At 38.4% G+C, this 17,067-nt stretch overlaps 1 protein-coding gene across 1 annotated transcript; it reads right to left on the reverse strand.

Annotated features, from left to right (window-relative positions):
- Nucleotides 1-312: 312 nt before the first annotated feature.
- Nucleotides 313-16,394, reverse strand: LOC130552264 (uncharacterized). Its single transcript, XM_057330485.1, has 2 exons — nt 16,182-16,394; nt 313-2,773 (listed from the first exon to the last, which is right to left on the reverse strand). Exons 1-2 carry the CDS (start codon nt 16,342-16,344, stop codon nt 507-509), a joined length of 2,430 nt encoding a protein of 809 aa, XP_057186468.1. The 5' UTR covers nt 16,345-16,394; the 3' UTR covers nt 313-506.
- Between the last annotated feature and the right edge of the window lie 673 nt (nt 16,395-17,067).

The raw sequence follows: 17,067 nt of genomic DNA on the forward strand, positions 1-17,067 counted from the left end.
CTGCAAATTAATGCGAATAGAAACAATATTTTTTTGAAATATTGTTAATAGGTCATAGAACGAAACAAAAATTATAATTTTGCATAAACACATACAGCAAGTAAATTTAGAAAAACTGATTTTGAAATGGTCTCTTAATATTTTCTGCGGCTTTACATTTTTCACACAAATGTCGTTAAAACATGTATATGCAATAAATGGCTTTCCGAATAGCTGTCCACTATTCTTAGAAAAATCAAATGTAACATATCTGTAAGCAGCCTGTATAAAAACAAATAAATAAACAAATAACTTTAATTTCAATAAATTCTTTATTGAAAATGTACAAAATAAGAACGTGCTTGGAGTCAAACAATGGGCTTGGCAGTCAATTGTCTCCTTAAGCTTCTCAAGCTTATATACTTCTCAATAAAACGAATACAAAATATTGTAAAAATCAAAACATATCAACATAAATTGATATATTAAATGCCGTTCATCAAAAAGGACAAGGGGCCTATCAAAGGTTAAACAGGCTCCTCCTTATAAGGAGGATCCTTCATTTCATTCAGTTTATCAGTTAACTGTTTCTCCAAAGTCTCCAGACTTCTTTCCATTTCTTTCGCAGCTCTCCGAAAGCCATTGGACTTGGATATAAGTCCCAGCTCTCCTTGCGACTCCGCTTTTTCTGCAGTCTCATCAGCAGACTCCAGGAGGACCTTAATATCCTCCTCCATTTTCTTCTTTTGGGCTTGTATCTCTGTTATCTCATCAATCAGTCCTTTCCTCTTCAGTGTCTTCTGCTCATCTTGCTTAAGACATCTTTGTTCATCGAGATGCGTGTGATATTTATGTTTGGCAGTAGATGCAGACAGGAGTAGCTGCTCTGTGTAGGTTACGTTGAGCAGTCCTCCAACACTCCTCACGTGGTCACGAATAACCTGCCGAGCAATCAATAAATGTTCTTGGAGGTTCTCCTCCATCACCTCCTTGTTGACTTGAATCTCTCTCTCGACAGAGAGGGCTTGACCATGTGAAACTATTAGGACTAGTTTCACTACTTCCCATAGATGGCAAAACTCTGCGTTGTAGGATAAACGCTCATGGTAGAATTCATCCAACCTTCCGCTTTCTGGGTCGAAGTTCCTGAAGGCATCTGGCGTCAACATCAGGATGCGGTCGTAGAAACGAGCAAACTCCCTCAGAACCTCATCGCAACATTTCTCCTCAATGCGTCCGGCTTCAACAAGAAGCCGCAAAACAGTTTTGAATTTTTGAACGCTCTGCTCTTTGCTCTCAAGGAGCCCCCTCGGATCCAGAACAGACAGACTTCTCCCCAGAAGATTTTTGAGCAGAGACTTTTCCAAAAGTATGGAGACCATCTTCAGTAAAAACACCTTGCAGTTCTGCTTGAACTCAAGCCTCAGTCTCTCAGCATCCGGGTTCTTCTTTAAGTTCTCTTCAAGGACTTGCTCTGTGACAAATCCCACTCTCAGTTTGGCCACATCCACATGGTTGACTGGGTCGGCATAGTCGACCTCAAGAAGCTTCAATGTGGTTGTTGCGTTCTTCATGACACTGAGCTTGATGAACTTCTCCATTAGGTTTCTCAGCATATTGGTGAGATCGCAACTCATAAACGGCAGCATGGGCTTGTCGGTTTGGTATAACTTAAAAAATGGAGTGATTTCTCCAGCCACAGTTAAAAAGAAGTTGAGCTTTGCAGGGAAAAGATCGTCTTGGACGATCATCTTGGCAGATATGAATGACTGAGTAGAGGGTTCTGTTGCGGTTTGCTCTTCGGCGGCACTGATGTACATTTTCAGAGATGGCCAAATCTGTAGGGCACGCTCAACCACCTCCACATTTTCCAGCCATCGATCATTACAGAAGTCAAGAGGGAAGGATGTGGAACCGGTAACTAGTACATAGTCCTCCATACGAGCTGGAACATCTTCGAATAGCCAACTAAGGCTTGAAAGAGCATTTTCCAGCTCCCAGTTGGCAGACGCACACCCCGCTCTGAAGGAATTGTGAAGTACATGCAAACCAAAACTTCCAACATTGAGCATTTTCTTGCCTGTTTGTTCTTCTATGTTTTGTTGGGCCATGGTGAGGAGCTTCCCATTCACATCTGAACCATCCGTCGACAGCTGAATCAAGTTCTGGAAGCCGATATCACAACACACTGCCTCAACCTTCTCATAGATTGATTCTTCAGTGCGGTGGCTTGTAAAAAAAGACGTCAGATACCTTGAGGTTACTTGATTATCATTCCAGAATCTTAAGTGTACGTCAAGCTGGCATTTTTCCATTTCCTGATTCAGACATTCATCAAATAGAAGTACATAACCAGACTCATTCTTGGCACTGGTTTTCATTAGGGAAGAGAAATAAGGAGCTATCCCGAATACAGTGAGGTATGCCACTTTTTCCTCTCCACATGTAAACTGTTTTGCTATGTCGCTGTCAGGAAACATGGCTTGGAAAATGGCCCCGGCATTCTCACAAGCCTTGTAGGAATAGTGGCTACTTGCAACTTTTATCGCCCAGCATATTTCGGCTTTAAGTGCAGGATTAGAGTTAACAAATGATTCTATACAGTAACTGGTTGACTCATATGATGAACCTGGGAATGTTAGAGGAGCAAATCCTGTTGAAACTTCACTGGTTGATTCCAATATACTGGTTCCTTTTACACTGCTGCTTGATGCATTGCTTGTCTGCAGAAAAAAATCCTCAAATGCAGGACTTGAATGTTGAAGTCTTCTCATCAGTTCTTGATGCTTTTTCCCTAAACAACAACACAAAAATAGAAGAATGTGTTTATGTAAGAAAGCTGAAAATGATATTTGTGAATCGGCTAGGTCAGAGTTCACAAGTTCGCTGCCCATTCTGTCTTAATTGTTAATGGTAAATATACTTGGCTTGCCGTCTTCGAAGGGGAGCTTGAGCTCCGAGCTCAACTTATAATAGAACAGCAATTAATAATGTAGCCTAATAAAAACAATTTAAGAGCATTTGAAGTATTCTTTCATGATGTAATAAATATAAAAAGTCACTTCTGTGTCTAAAGTCGCTCACTAATGTATTACATAACACATGACAAGTCCACTATATATTACTGTCATAAACAGTCCTACTGTGTATTAATGGCCATGAAAATGTATGGCTTTATGGATTGTATCATAACACACTAAAGTTCATTAGCATGTATTAGCTGATGATAAAGAGAAAAACGTGTCTTGTTTACTAACAACTATGTTTATTTTAAAAAAGCAGAAAATAATTGTAAAAAGAACGTTGCCTTTCATAATAGCAGGTATAACTGAGTGGTACACTAAATACAATACAGAGAGGGGTTTTGGACACTACTGTATTAATGATTGAGTCACTGAATCATTCCCTGCATTCAAAATCGCACTAGAACACAGTACACGAAAATCAGTATGCAAACGAAAGTGAAAGTAGTATATTCAAATGCGTATAAAAAAAAGACAGTATGTATACTGAAATTGTCTACTTCCACTGAGATTTTACTTTATTTAGCACTGCTAGCATGTCACAGGTAGGGATGCACCGATACCGATACCAGTATCGGGTATCGGCCCGATACCAAGCTCATGTACTCGTACTCGTAATGACACACCGATACCAAAGACCGATACCTCACGTGACAATACATAGAGCCCTATGATTTCCGCAATGCGGAAAACGCGGACGGAATCGAGGAATCCAGGCATAAAAACAGAATTTGCTGTACAACACGGAATGACACGGAATCTGGCAAATGTATTATTCCCTAACAAGAAATTAGCGCTGAACCGCTAACAGCTTACGAAATATTCAGATACTGTTTAAATATGTATTCTGCTTGTTTTGCGTGACTGTGTGTGAAAGAGTGGTGCGGTTGCGTGTACTGAACCTGAACGTATTGTGCTTGTGAAGCTTTCAGAGCCAGCGTTTCACTGCACGAGGACACGAACACATAACAAACACCATTTGCGGCGATCCGTCAAAATAAAAGTCTGGTTAACATAAACAAACGCTCTTTGCGGCGTCCCGTCAAAATAAAAGTACGGTTGACTTGAACAAGTTATAATACACTCACATTTTACCACACGACCCCCCTTGAATTTTTTATAATTCAACCACAGAGTATATTGTTTACTGAAGTAAATGTGCTAGTAAAATTGTGCTACTTATCATAAAAAAATTGAACTTAATTTAAAAATAGTACTTACATTTAAGTAGACTTAAAAACAAAAGAAAAAAAAATGTACCAGTAAGATACTGGTTTATTAACATAATTGTACATTATACAGGCATCGGTTATAGGTATCGGCGAGTACCAGAAAAAAAGTATCGGTACTAGTACTCGGTCTTTAAAAAATGGTATCGGTGCATCCCTAGTCACAGGTAAACATAGGGGCACATGACAAAAAACATGTCAGATCTAGTATATCACACACATACTATAAAGCACGTACGGATAAAACAGACAAGAAGTACGTAGATTTAAAGTACTTCGTACTGTGAGTTCTCGATTTTAGACACAGAAGGCCTTGGTGCAGCAGTACGGGAACCATAGATATAAAAACTAGATGCCGCATTAGCATCTGTTTCAATGGGACGCTATACGTAGGTCGTCGGCCATATTGGAACGGTGCGAGCCGGTCATTAGCACTCAAGAGCAAGCTGACTGTGTATGAGTTTGAAAACATATTTATTGTTGTGTAAACCCAAACATTATATCTGCTACACTAACACCTGTCAATGACGAAAGGTTTTTACATTTTTCGGGAATTTGAATCTCCGCATGTATTTTTGTGTGTGTATCTTTTTAAATTATTGAATATTTGCTTAGAAAGTACATAACATAGAAAAAAGATCATGAACAACATCCAGGGGGTTGAAGGATGACCAAATAGTGCAGACAATCAGATACGAATATAATAAAAATTAACAAAGAGATAATAAATAAATAAATAAATACAAATATAAATAATGGAGCAATGGAGCGTTCGACCATGCATGGCCCCTCCCCAATCACTAGAGCGCCTAGCATCAGGTGTCTGCTCAGTTACGAGCTCAGGGTTGTAAGCTCTCACGCACACGCTTTCAGGCTCTCACTCCGCCCAACTAAACAAATCTCACGCCAAATAACAAGCAAATGGTAACGCAGACGCGAATGGATGGAGGAGAATAACGCGAACGTAAGGAGGATCACTGCGCGTGATCGCGACGTGCTTTAGTGAATGATGTTTGACTAACAAATTTCGAGACGAGCGCGAGCAGATAATCTACCCGGCTGGTTCACTATCAGACAAAGCTGTTTTAGGCCATGCCCATGTTCACACTTGACTCCTTTTTGAAACTGCTAGCATCTGTTTTAAATTATAATCCTATGGATTAAACCATTTTTTCAAAAAAAGTCCTCAGCACTTTTTAAAACGCCAACATCTTTTTCTGCAGCACAGAGCATCTTTTGAGGTTGAACAAAGTTAGAACAAAGTTCAAACGCCCTGTCAAGCACCTTTTTCACAGCTAACCAATGACAGAGACCTGTCGTTTCCATAACAACATGCGAGGAACGTGATTGGTTGAGAAGGCTCTGGCTCGAAAAAACAAATGGCGGCCGAAACGCCCGTTGGAGCATAGTTTTGTATAAATGTACGTTTAATTTTCACTGTCAATAACTTTTAATTGCATTTCTAGCGAGAAATTAGTATTGTACAGTGGCTTGCAAAAGTATTCATCCCCCTTCATTTTATTCACATTTTGTTATGCTGCTGCCTTATCTTAAACTACTTTAAATGATTTTTTTACATTAATCTACACTCCATGCACAATAATGACAAAACAAAAAACTGATTTTTGACAGCTTTGCAAATTTATTAAAAATAAAAAACAAAAATAAGTACATTGCATAAATATTCATACCCTTTTCTGGGACACTTGAAATTTAGCTCAGAAGCATTAGTTTTGTTTGTTGATGTTTATACACTTCGAGTGGAGTTAACCTGTGCCAAATTCAATTGAATAAGTATGGTTTGGAGTGGCACATACCTCTCTATAAAGTAGGGTTGCACGTAGGGCTGCAGCTATCGATTCTTTTACTAATCGAGTATTCTACTGATTTTCCATCGATTAATCGGGTATTCGGATAATAAGTACTTTTTCTTTATTAAAGAGCAATACTAATTATACAAGAGAAAATAAGACAGGTCTCTTAAAATGAGTAAAACAACTAATTTGTTTCCTTTTTAGAACAATTAGTTTTTATTGCTGAAATAGCATACATTAATATCTGTGAAAACTAAACCCATTTAGTACATTCCATTGCCATATTAAATTCAAAATGCAATATAATACAAATATATAAATAAGAAACATGAATAAAAATAGAAATAATAATTTCAAACAATAGCCTATGACTTTTATTTTGGCAGGTTGTCAGAAGCTTATTTTTTAGTATGTCTGTTTCTTCACTCAAACATTAACATGTTTGTGAAATAAACTCTCAGCGCAACTCTGGAGGTGAAGTTCATGTCCTCATTCAGCGCAGACGCAGACAAATTCATGAGCATCACGCGTGTAGCACGTTAAACTGTGTAGTTCATTCACTCAGACACGCAGACCAGACAGATACATGTGTAAATAACAGGATTCGGTGTCCACTAGTCCGCATCTAGTTTGATGGACGCAGCCGGAAAACAAGTTTCACTCGTAAAATAGACTAAAACTAAGTAAAATATCAGTTCACCATTTCAATAAGCTATTAGGGCTGTGACGGTGGCAGTTTTTTTACCACCGCGGTGGTAATAGACAAATCGACCGCGGTGGTTGAGAAATATATATTATTTATATAAATAATATTTATATTATTATATTTGCGTGTAGCAACCACACGACGAGTGGAAGAGAAATATAGACCTTATTTAAATACTTGAAATTGTTAAATAATTGAAATATGATATCTGAAATAAATGAGGATGAAACATCCGTCAATGTTTAACACGCAAATCCATCAGTGAAACGGCAGACTACAGCATATAAAACATTTAAATAAACATCAGTAAATAATGAAAACTTAAATGATTAAAGTTAAATAAAAAATCTCTTGTTGCAGTGACTTCAGTCAGTGGCGTATTAACCCTTACAGTCCTTAACAATTCCATTTGAAACAAACTGTTTAAACCTACATTGGCTTTCCTATTCAGATTGCCATAAAAACTTTACTTTTTCCGACTCGTCGTTGATGTGAAACTTACTTGTTGACATTGTCCAGATTAAAATGTGTACAGCTGCACTAAATGCGCGTTCAGAAGATGTGCACAGGAGCGCAAATGAAGAGATGTCTCTCCGCAACCGCGGCAAAACCCGTGCGCGCTCCGACACTAAGCAAGCGGGTCATAGCCAGTTTTGATTTTACGTATCTGTTCATTTCACAACAAGATCCATTGTAGAAGCCGCAGAATAACCTAGGTTTCGCTGCAGGCCTGCGCTCTTACGCACCAACGGAAACGTATGCCAATAATTTCTGTTAATTTAAAATCTTTTAAATAAAACCATCCACAACTGAAAGGCTACAACTAGCAATCGTTATCGCAACTCTCATATTTATTACACCTATATTTGTCAGAGTAACGTGCACTACCGCCGGTGGCAGTTCACCACCGTCATGGCACTTTACCATTGCTGTGGTGCGGTTGTTACGGCAACCGTCACAGCCCTATAAGCTATCAGTTATTTATCAGCATGAGAAATACGTGTGAGCGTGTGAACATACTAAAATGCGTGTGTCTCGCGGTGAATGCATGAGACTTGAGAGCCCTGTAACATGAATAGATTTTAGCGGGCTGTGCGTCAGTAATAACGGTCCGTGGGGAAACGCAGCGCTCCGTGTGTAGCTACTGTAGTTAAATGGATTAAACGAGGCTTCGAGGCAGCAAAAATTGCCTCGTTGATTTTTTGTATTCGAATAACTCGAGTTACTCGAGGAATCGTTTCAGCCCTAGTTGCACGGTGTACCGGTGCTACGGTAGCATCGCCCGCGATGCCTCCCTATTTTTGAAATGGTAGTATCGTAGTTAATGTTGCATATGCGCATTAATATTTATTTGAACACTTACATCTGCCTTTTTGCAGTGTTTATCTCCAAAATGAATTTGTGTTTTGAATGTCTTGGACGAGTTAATGATTCAAATTGGCGATTTGAACGAGTTGGTTAAATGATTCACTAACTCAGTGGAAAATTGACGCCACCTACTGGCCGTTTTAGTTCTGCATTTAAAGTAAGCCTAATATTTCCCTTTATAAAGACTGCTGTATCAATTAAATTTGTCCAACATTTGAATTAGTTCCTACGTGAAAAATGATCTAGTGTACTTTAGTATTTACTACAGTAAACTACTAAAACTCATAGATACTAGTGTTTTTGAGTCTTATCATAGTAAATATTTAAGTATACTACAGTATTTATAGTATTTACAAATGACTAAATGTAAATGTGTTTGCTACAATTACTACAGTTAATACAACAACATATTCTAGTGCAAAGTATAATACAGTTTACTATAGTAAATATAAAATGTTTAATCTAAATCTGTGTTTTTTGTATAGATTTGAATTAAATGGCACAGCATCGTGATACTACTTGGTATCGAGATACTTCAGCTGGTATAGTATCGTAAGACATGTTTATGGTACCGTGACAACCCTACTATAAAGGGTGCAACAGCTGAAAATGCATATCAAAGTAAAAACCAAGACATGAGGTCAAAAGAACTGCCAGTAGAGCTTTGAGACAGGATTGTATCAAGGCACAAATCTGGGGAAGACTTCTGAACAAAATCTGCTGTATTGAAGGTTCACAGAAGCATGTAGCCTCCATTTATCCTCAATGAAAGAGGTTTGGAACCACCAGATCTCTTACTTGACCTGACCTCCTGTCCAAACTGAGCCATCGATGAGGAAGGGTCTTGGTTAGAGCGGTGACCAAGAAGCTGATGATTACTCTGGTTGAGCTCCATGATCATATATGGAGATGGGAGAAACTTACAGAAGGACAAACATCACTGCAACACTCCACCAATCTGGGCTTTATGGCTTAGTGGCCAGACTCAAACCTTTGCTCAGTGAAGACACATGGAAACTTGAAATATGCAAAAACGTACTTCAACGAATCTTTCAAACTGTCAGAAACAAGATATTCTGGTCTGATGAATCTCAGATTCATGCATCATGTCTGGAGAAAAACAAGCACTGCTCAACACCTGTACAATACCGTCTTAACAGTAAAGTGTAGTGGAAACAGCATCATGATGTGGGGGTGTTTTTCAGATTCAGGGATTGTACACAAAATACGGATATAATGATCATGAAAACCTAGCCCAGAACATTCAGAACCTCGGATAGGGCAGAGGTTCATTCTCCAACATGACAATGGTCCTAAGCACACAACTAAAACAATGCAAGAGTGGCTTATGGACAACTCTGTCTATGTCCTTGAGTGGCCCAGCTAGTGCTTGAACCCAACTGAACATCTCTGTAGAAACCTGAAAATGTCTGTCTACTGATGATCTCCATCCAACCTGACAGAGTTTGAAAGGATCTGAGGAGAAGAATGACAGAAAATTGCCAAATGCAGATGTGTAAAGCTTTTCACATCATACCCAAAAAGATTTGAGTCTGTAAAGGCGCTATAACCATTTTCTGAGTTGAGGGTATGAATACTTACGCAATGTACTTATTTTTGTTTTTTATTTTTAATAAATTTGCAAAGCTGTCAAAAATCAGTTTTTTGTTTTGTCATTATTGTGCATGGAGTGTAGATTAATGTAAAAAAAATCATTTAAAGTAGTTTAAGATAAGGCAGCAGCATAACAAAATGTGAATAAAATGAAGGGGGATGAATACTTTTGCAAGCCACTGTAGTTGTTAAATATGTGATTGATTATAGCAAAGACGCTCTCTGTTTATAATTCAAATAGACTTCAGTTACGCTACCTATGAAGCCTGTCTCTCTAAGCTGCCTTCATGCACAAATGCTATCTTTGGACATTGCTAGCTGCTATTTGTAGCAACAACGCGCTCTTGGTTCGGGCTTATACCGGGCCCGGAGCCTTCTCCCTGGACAGGGGGAGAGTAACGTTACCACGAGTTCGGAAGAAACTGCCGGGCTCGGAGCCCTCTCCCCAGACAGCACGCCAAATACGCATACCTTTTAACCTGCTCGTGAATTATATATTGATGAATATCGCACGCATTCACTCGCACGTGTATGAATTCAAATCCTCCCATAAAATGTATTCACATACAGCCTATTGGGCTGGGGACTCAGGTTGAGCGATGCGAGTGGGCGTGGCTTCAGCGCCAACAGCGGACACGCCCCCAGCATCTGAGAGCAGAGAGTCCTGCTTATTTTTCCAAGATTTTGAGAACTTATTTTATTTACTTAGATGTTTTTTTCTCCATTAAAATTTGGCTGGGTGGTTAATAACACACTTTTCTGTTGTGTGACAAACTCAGTACACATATTTCAATGTCACTTTACTCGGACTTTAAGCATTTTTACTTTCAAGTACATTTTAAAATATCTGTACTTTATCAGAGTGTTTTTACTTCGGACAAGAAATACTTCCCTACATTATAAAGCACATCATACTTTTTACTCCACTACATTTCATAAATAGATGTTGTTTTTAACCTTTTAATCATTGAGTACATTAAAATCTACCACTTTCTTTTACTTAAGTATTTTTACTTTTAAAAGTAGAAAAGTATGTTTTTTATGTAATTAAATACTGTATTAAAGGTAAAAAACATAAAAATGTATTTATAAATTCTACTGGAGTATGATATATGCTTTACAATGTGGTCTCATAAAGTACAGATACTTAAAAAATGTTTAACAAATAAATCTGTTTATTGCACAAAACTATCACGTATAAAAGTCTCCAATGCAGAGTGGAACAGACTCGCTCATGCGCATCCTGGACACAGAATGATGCCCTTAATACATTCGCTTCTACGTTATTTACAGTCATGCGCATTGGATGCAGCTTAATGCACCATTTTAACTCACGAGCATCCTGGACACATAATGATGTGAACTTATGATGATCCTTCTGATATGGAGCGATTTTAGTTTCATTAATTATTCACACATAAAACATGATGTACACATGCGTAACCAGTTTCACGCGCATAAAACCTAATTCACGTGCACAAATTATATATATACATTCACAAAAAACAATTCACGTGCCCCTCCAACTTGAGTTGTCATCCTGTTTGGCCAATCAGATTCAACCTTACCATTCAACCAATCATAATCGTGGAGAGCACAGAACTCAAGGAGCACTAGTGTTAGCACTAAAGGCTCGTTTAAACAGCTTCGCTACTCTACTCTCTGAGCTGTGATGCTGTATTAAAACATAATACAGCCACACAATAAATCTGTTTTTATTTACTTATTTTGTAGAAAAAAGTATGAAATGGTAGGGCTGTGCACAAATATCGATACGTGTAACTATCGCAATATTTTTTTTTCGATAGTGTATCGATAGTGATACCTCTACTATCGATAGGGCTGTCACGATTATTAAATAATCGTCTCATCGCGATTGTTTGACCTCATCGCGATGGTTTCAGATCATCGCAATTATTGCACATCGCTATAGAAGACACTAGGGGGAGCTGTAGTGCATCTGCATATTGCACATTTTAGTATATATATTGTTACTAAAGCATGGTAATACTTGTAAAATGTACCACCACAACACAATCACTTAAAAAAAAACACTAAAACATATACAAATTACCTGCAGTACAATTTAATATTATTTAAGTGTGAAAAGCAGTCTACCAAAATTTCATTAACACACAAGTAAAATTGTATTGTAGTCTTGCAAGTGAGAAAAAAACAGACTAGAAGCTTTTCTATGACTGACAGTATTTTAATGGTGGCTTCAATTCACACCTGATCAATTTACTTAATTTACAAGTATTTGGCGGTTGTATTATTGACAGGTAAAAGCCTAAACCTTAAATATATGATGACCCAATTTTTTCCGATGTATTTCCAAGAAAAAAAACTTGGAAATTCAGAACTTGTATTCAGAACAATATGGTCGTTTCAATCGCTGAGTCAAAAATGTATGAGAATTAAATGTCAAAGCTCAAAAACAGACAATTAATCGTCATAATCGTCAAGCCCTAAAACAGACAATTAATCGTCATAATCGCAATGATTTATTAGACGATTAATCGGCAGTCAAATGTCATAATCGTGACAGCCCTAACTATCGATATATATAAAAAAAATCATGTCATATACATACGGCCAAAAGTAAGTGGAAGCGAGCATGGTGAAAAATATAAGAACGCTTGGAGCTCTCAGAGCTGATGTGTGGGTGTGCTTTGGTTTTCAAAATAAGTAATGGAGTAATGAGTTATATAAAATAATGCTGTTTGTAGGCTTCGCAAGTCATGACACAAGTCACTGCAGTGCATTAGACAAAAAGTTTATTAAGAAAAGTAATAATGACATTAATTGTGCTTTCACAGATGTGACACCAGCACATTTACAGCACGGATGAACCAGGGGTTTTATACTGCCCACGTTCATTGTTAAAACTGTAATGCACCACAACAGCCAAGTGACTTGCGTGAGCCACCTTATTCCCCTGTGCTACCCACTTGAGGGGCGCAATCCAAAGTTTGAGAACCCAAACCTCTGATCTAAAGGTTCATGCATCACACATCATGGCCACTCTGCAGAGGTAAGGGATGTTTTTACACTTACCCTTACAGAAAACCCCCGGTGGTGCACAGCATGTTGTATTTCTAGCTCTACTTTTTACATTTTCTATTTAAAGTATTGCAATATATCGCAAATGTGTATCGTATCGAAATACAATATATTGTATCGTGACCCATCTATCGTGATATGTATCGTATCGGGAGGCACTTGCCAATACACAGCCCTATGAAATAGTGAGTGAACATGACCACTTAAAACTACACAACCAGCAGTCCCTTCCACTGAACTGCTAAAATCCGTCTGGGAAACAAACTGTGCCTGTTTGAGATGTGTTCATGTTTGTATGTCCATACAATGTATGTTTTAAATGAACAAGTGCAAATAAGGACAATAAATGACTAGTTCTTGGAAACATTGTTTTGTATGGGCACATAGATTTGTAGCTAGCCGCCTTTTGGGAAATATATCGCTAAAGGGGGCTGAAAAATCACTAAATTGGCAACACATGAAGCGAGTCAAACTGCGCAAAAGGTGCGCAGAGCCGTTTTCCTTGAGTCCTGTGCTCTCCGCGTTTATGATTGGTTGAATGGTAAGGTTGAATCTGATTGGCTAAAGAGTACGACAACCCAAGTGGGAGGGGTTGCCCTGCCAGGAGAGTCTCAAAAAACACACACACACATCCAAGGCGATTTTCACGTGAGTGACGATTTGCACATTCACATAACACGATAAACGTGTACATTTTTAACTTTCGAAATATTTGTATGTTTGCAAAACGTACTTTATGAGAAAATAGTTTTGTTTTACGCACGTGAATAGCTTTTTTTAAATGTATATTTATACTTTGTGCACGTAAATTAGGTTTTATTCATGTGAAACTATTTACGCGTGTGTATCTTGTTTTACGCGTGAATAATTAATAAGACTAATATCGCTCCATATTCTGATGTCGCGAGGATCTTTGCTCCCCAAGTTCAAAACAGATATAACACAAAGAGAAGAGATATGTTATGTGATTTACACATAGTGCATTTGTAACCGGTCCAACTTGCACCGCTCTGCACGGGCCTCCAACCGGCGATGGTCCGGATGGGAGACGGGCGCTCTAACGAGGAGGCTAAAGACCGCAGTCTCTAGCGTCTGTCGCTAGAGCGTCTCTGTTGGTCGGGGAGTGAGGTTTACACACTGCACAGCTCTTCACTAGCTGGCCTCCGTTACACATTGCATCCATCCAACAGTTAAAAAAAAGAAGAAAAAAAAAAAGAGTTATTGTGTATGAATGACGCACAACATAGACCGCTTCCAGCTAGTGCTTTATTCTAATACACGTCTCTGGCAAAATGCATTTTAAACAAAACCATAGACTAGTATCTAGTGATTATGAAGAATAATGAAAACATTGGAACGAGTAACGTCCTGACTGTTACCGGACACATGCATGCTGGATGGAGATTGACAGATGACAGCACCAGCGGAGGTCAGAGTTTCTCAATTATGCTTTATTCTAGGGCTGCAACTAACGATTAATTTGGCGATTATTTTTTCGATTAATCGATTAATCTGATAAAAGGTTTAATTAGATCTTTTGCTCATAATGACTAAACCAGAGATGGGAAAAGTATACACAACTGAACTCATTTGCCTTCTCCCAAAATGTTGTGGATGTCTCCCTAATTAACACACCAAGTTTATTTGAGTTGATTCAGGTGTGTCATATTATAAGCAGCCAACAATAGTCTCTCCCAAAAGTGGGAGGGATGGGGCGGTTGGCCAAAGAAATATATTTTTGTATCATTTAAAGTGAGATATTTGTCATTCAAATGTAGTGAAGTACAGTAAAGTAACCAGAAAAAAATAATACGTAAGTATAGTACAAAAAATGTACTTCCTTACTTCCCACCTCTGATATAAATAAACCCCCAAATCAGGGTATTTCACCTATTATGTACTTTGCAAAGTGCAAACGCCACAAATTGGGTTTTACAAATATAATCTTTAATTTAGTAATTTAAAACTCCCCTTTAAACATTAAAACTGCACGGCTTTAAAAGATGCATACAAAACACGTTTGACTTTAAAACTGCGCACCTCGCGCTGCACGGAGAGACAAGTTTGACTTTAAAACTGCGCAACTTGTGCTGCACAGAGAGACGCATGCACGGAGAGACACGTTAAAACTGCGCACCTCGCGCTGCACGGAGAGATGCGCGCGACTTTAAAACTGCGCACCTCGCGCTGCACAGAGAGACAAGTTTGACTTTAAAACTGCGCACTTCGCGCTGCACAGAGAGACAAGTTTGACTTTAAAACTGCGCATCTTGTGCTGCACGGAGAGACACGTTAAAACTGCGCACCTCGCACTGCACGGAGAGACGCGCACGACTTTAAAACTGCGCACTTCGCGCTGCACGGAGGGACATTTAAAAGTGAAGAAGACGCGCTTGATTTATAACTGCGCAGTTCGCAAGTGAGTGACATCACAGACCAACTAATCGATAATGAAATTCGTTGACAACTATTTTCACTATCGATTTTATCGATTAGTTGTTGCAGCCCTACTTTATTCCTTGCATAACCCTATCGAAATACATGACGTGGAATACAGTGCATGAAAACTTTTACGTGGTTTCCTAATAGTTAGTCCTTTTTGACGCTTAAGAGTAACATCCACGGGTAACGCAACGGATCGGATTCGAATGGAACCCGTCAGTCCGATACCCGATCCAGCAAAAAATACCCGTATAGGCTCCAGAGTATCGGATCGGTGCATCCCTAAATTTTGATAGCCTTTTTGTTACAAGAGGTAAATTAAGATTTTATATAAATCTTTATATCTTCTTGAAATTGGGAAAAGTGTGGGGTAACTTTAAATGTTTTACATTTGTGTATAAATTATGCTGCATGCAAAATATGGCTGCGCAAATTGGGGTTTTCAAGCAAACTGTCGGTGACGTCAGTGGAGCGTTCCAAAATGGCGGACATGTCCACGTGCCTGGAGCGCATGAATGCGGCATCTAGTTACATATACATCTATGATGCTGCTGGTTGCTATGAGTCACGCAACAGTTTGTTGTTGGCTTTTAGCTAACTGTTGTTAGCAAAGTAGAACAAAAACAGACAATGCTGTTAATCTTTCTCTACACCAACAAATAAACTGTTGTATACAATAAAAATGGAATTCTGTGCTGAAATTATTGTTCGTGGGGCATCTACGCTATGCCTGTGCTGGAAACTGTGCAAATGCGTAGCATAATGCTAATGTTTATCATGACAACAGAACCGCGATCCATTGCAGACTGCAAAATAATTTACATCGTAAGCGATTACTAGTGTTCATACAAGCAGGAGATGTACGTTATACAAGCGATTGCGTAACGTTATACGTAATAAGTTACGTATAACGTTAATAACACATTCCCTCCCTCCAGCTTACCTTTCACGTGGCTCGACAGCGCAGCCTCTCCCATGGAGAAAAGCTTCAAGTCCTTTCTGCAGACTTTACAGGAGGCGACTCGAGGATTTGGTCCTCGTGTCAGCCACAACTTGTATTTTTCATTTTCAAGCCAAAGCTCGTTGAAGCGGCAACCGCCCGGCATGTTGTCATCTCCCAGCAGCACACAGCAAATCTCACTGTACACACACGCAGAGTCACGTGCGTCTGTAGTTCATGCGGTCCGGCCAAACAAGTTAGTCGCTTGTTTTTCTCAAGAACTTTATCGTGGCGTTTGAAAAGTGCCTCTTATCTGGTAAAATACTTGAAACTATTTGAAAATATAATTGCGTTGCTTTTATAATAATTCACTATGCTATTTACAAATAAAGCCCCACCCACTGTCCCACATGAAAAATACGCTAGCTAGTATTAAACTGTAATACATTGTCGTGTACTGTTAGACGTTATAGTAATTACTTCACTTTAATGTTAATGAATACTTCACTATTAAAATCGTTTAGTAGTTCAATGTTTTTTTATGTTTACACAACTTGAAATTAATGAATTCATTTCACTTGACATGTTACTCTAAACAAAATGAACAAATTCAGAAACTACAAGTTGTGTCAACATAAAAAAATCAATTTAAACAACTAAACTGTGATATTAACTACAGTGAATTGATAAATACTGTAGACTACTTTAATATTTACTATGTCAAGATTCAACACTAATGTCTAGGAATTCTACTAGTTTACTATAGCATACAGTATTTTTTAACATGTATATGAAAAATAACCCTGGTTTAACTACAGTAACCACAGTTTTTATGGTGACCAAAAATTTACTACACCTAAAAATGAAAATATGCTACTCACCCTCATTC

The sequence above is a fragment of the Triplophysa rosa genome, linkage group LG3 (genome assembly GCF_024868665.1).
Source record: "Triplophysa rosa linkage group LG3, Trosa_1v2, whole genome shotgun sequence".
NCBI classification, from domain to species: domain Eukaryota; kingdom Metazoa; phylum Chordata; class Actinopteri; order Cypriniformes; family Nemacheilidae; genus Triplophysa; species Triplophysa rosa.

Bases quoted from the DNA above. Each gene is read 5' to 3' on its own strand.
- LOC130552264 (XM_057330485.1), bottom strand. From the start codon at position 16,344: ATGCCGGGCGGTTGCCGCTTCAACGAGCTTTGGCTTGAAAATGAAAAA. The intron at 2,774-16,181 runs GTAAGCTGGAGG...GTTGTTGTTTAG, and splicing joins GCTGTCGAGCCACGTGAAAG to GGAAAAAGCATCAAGAACTG.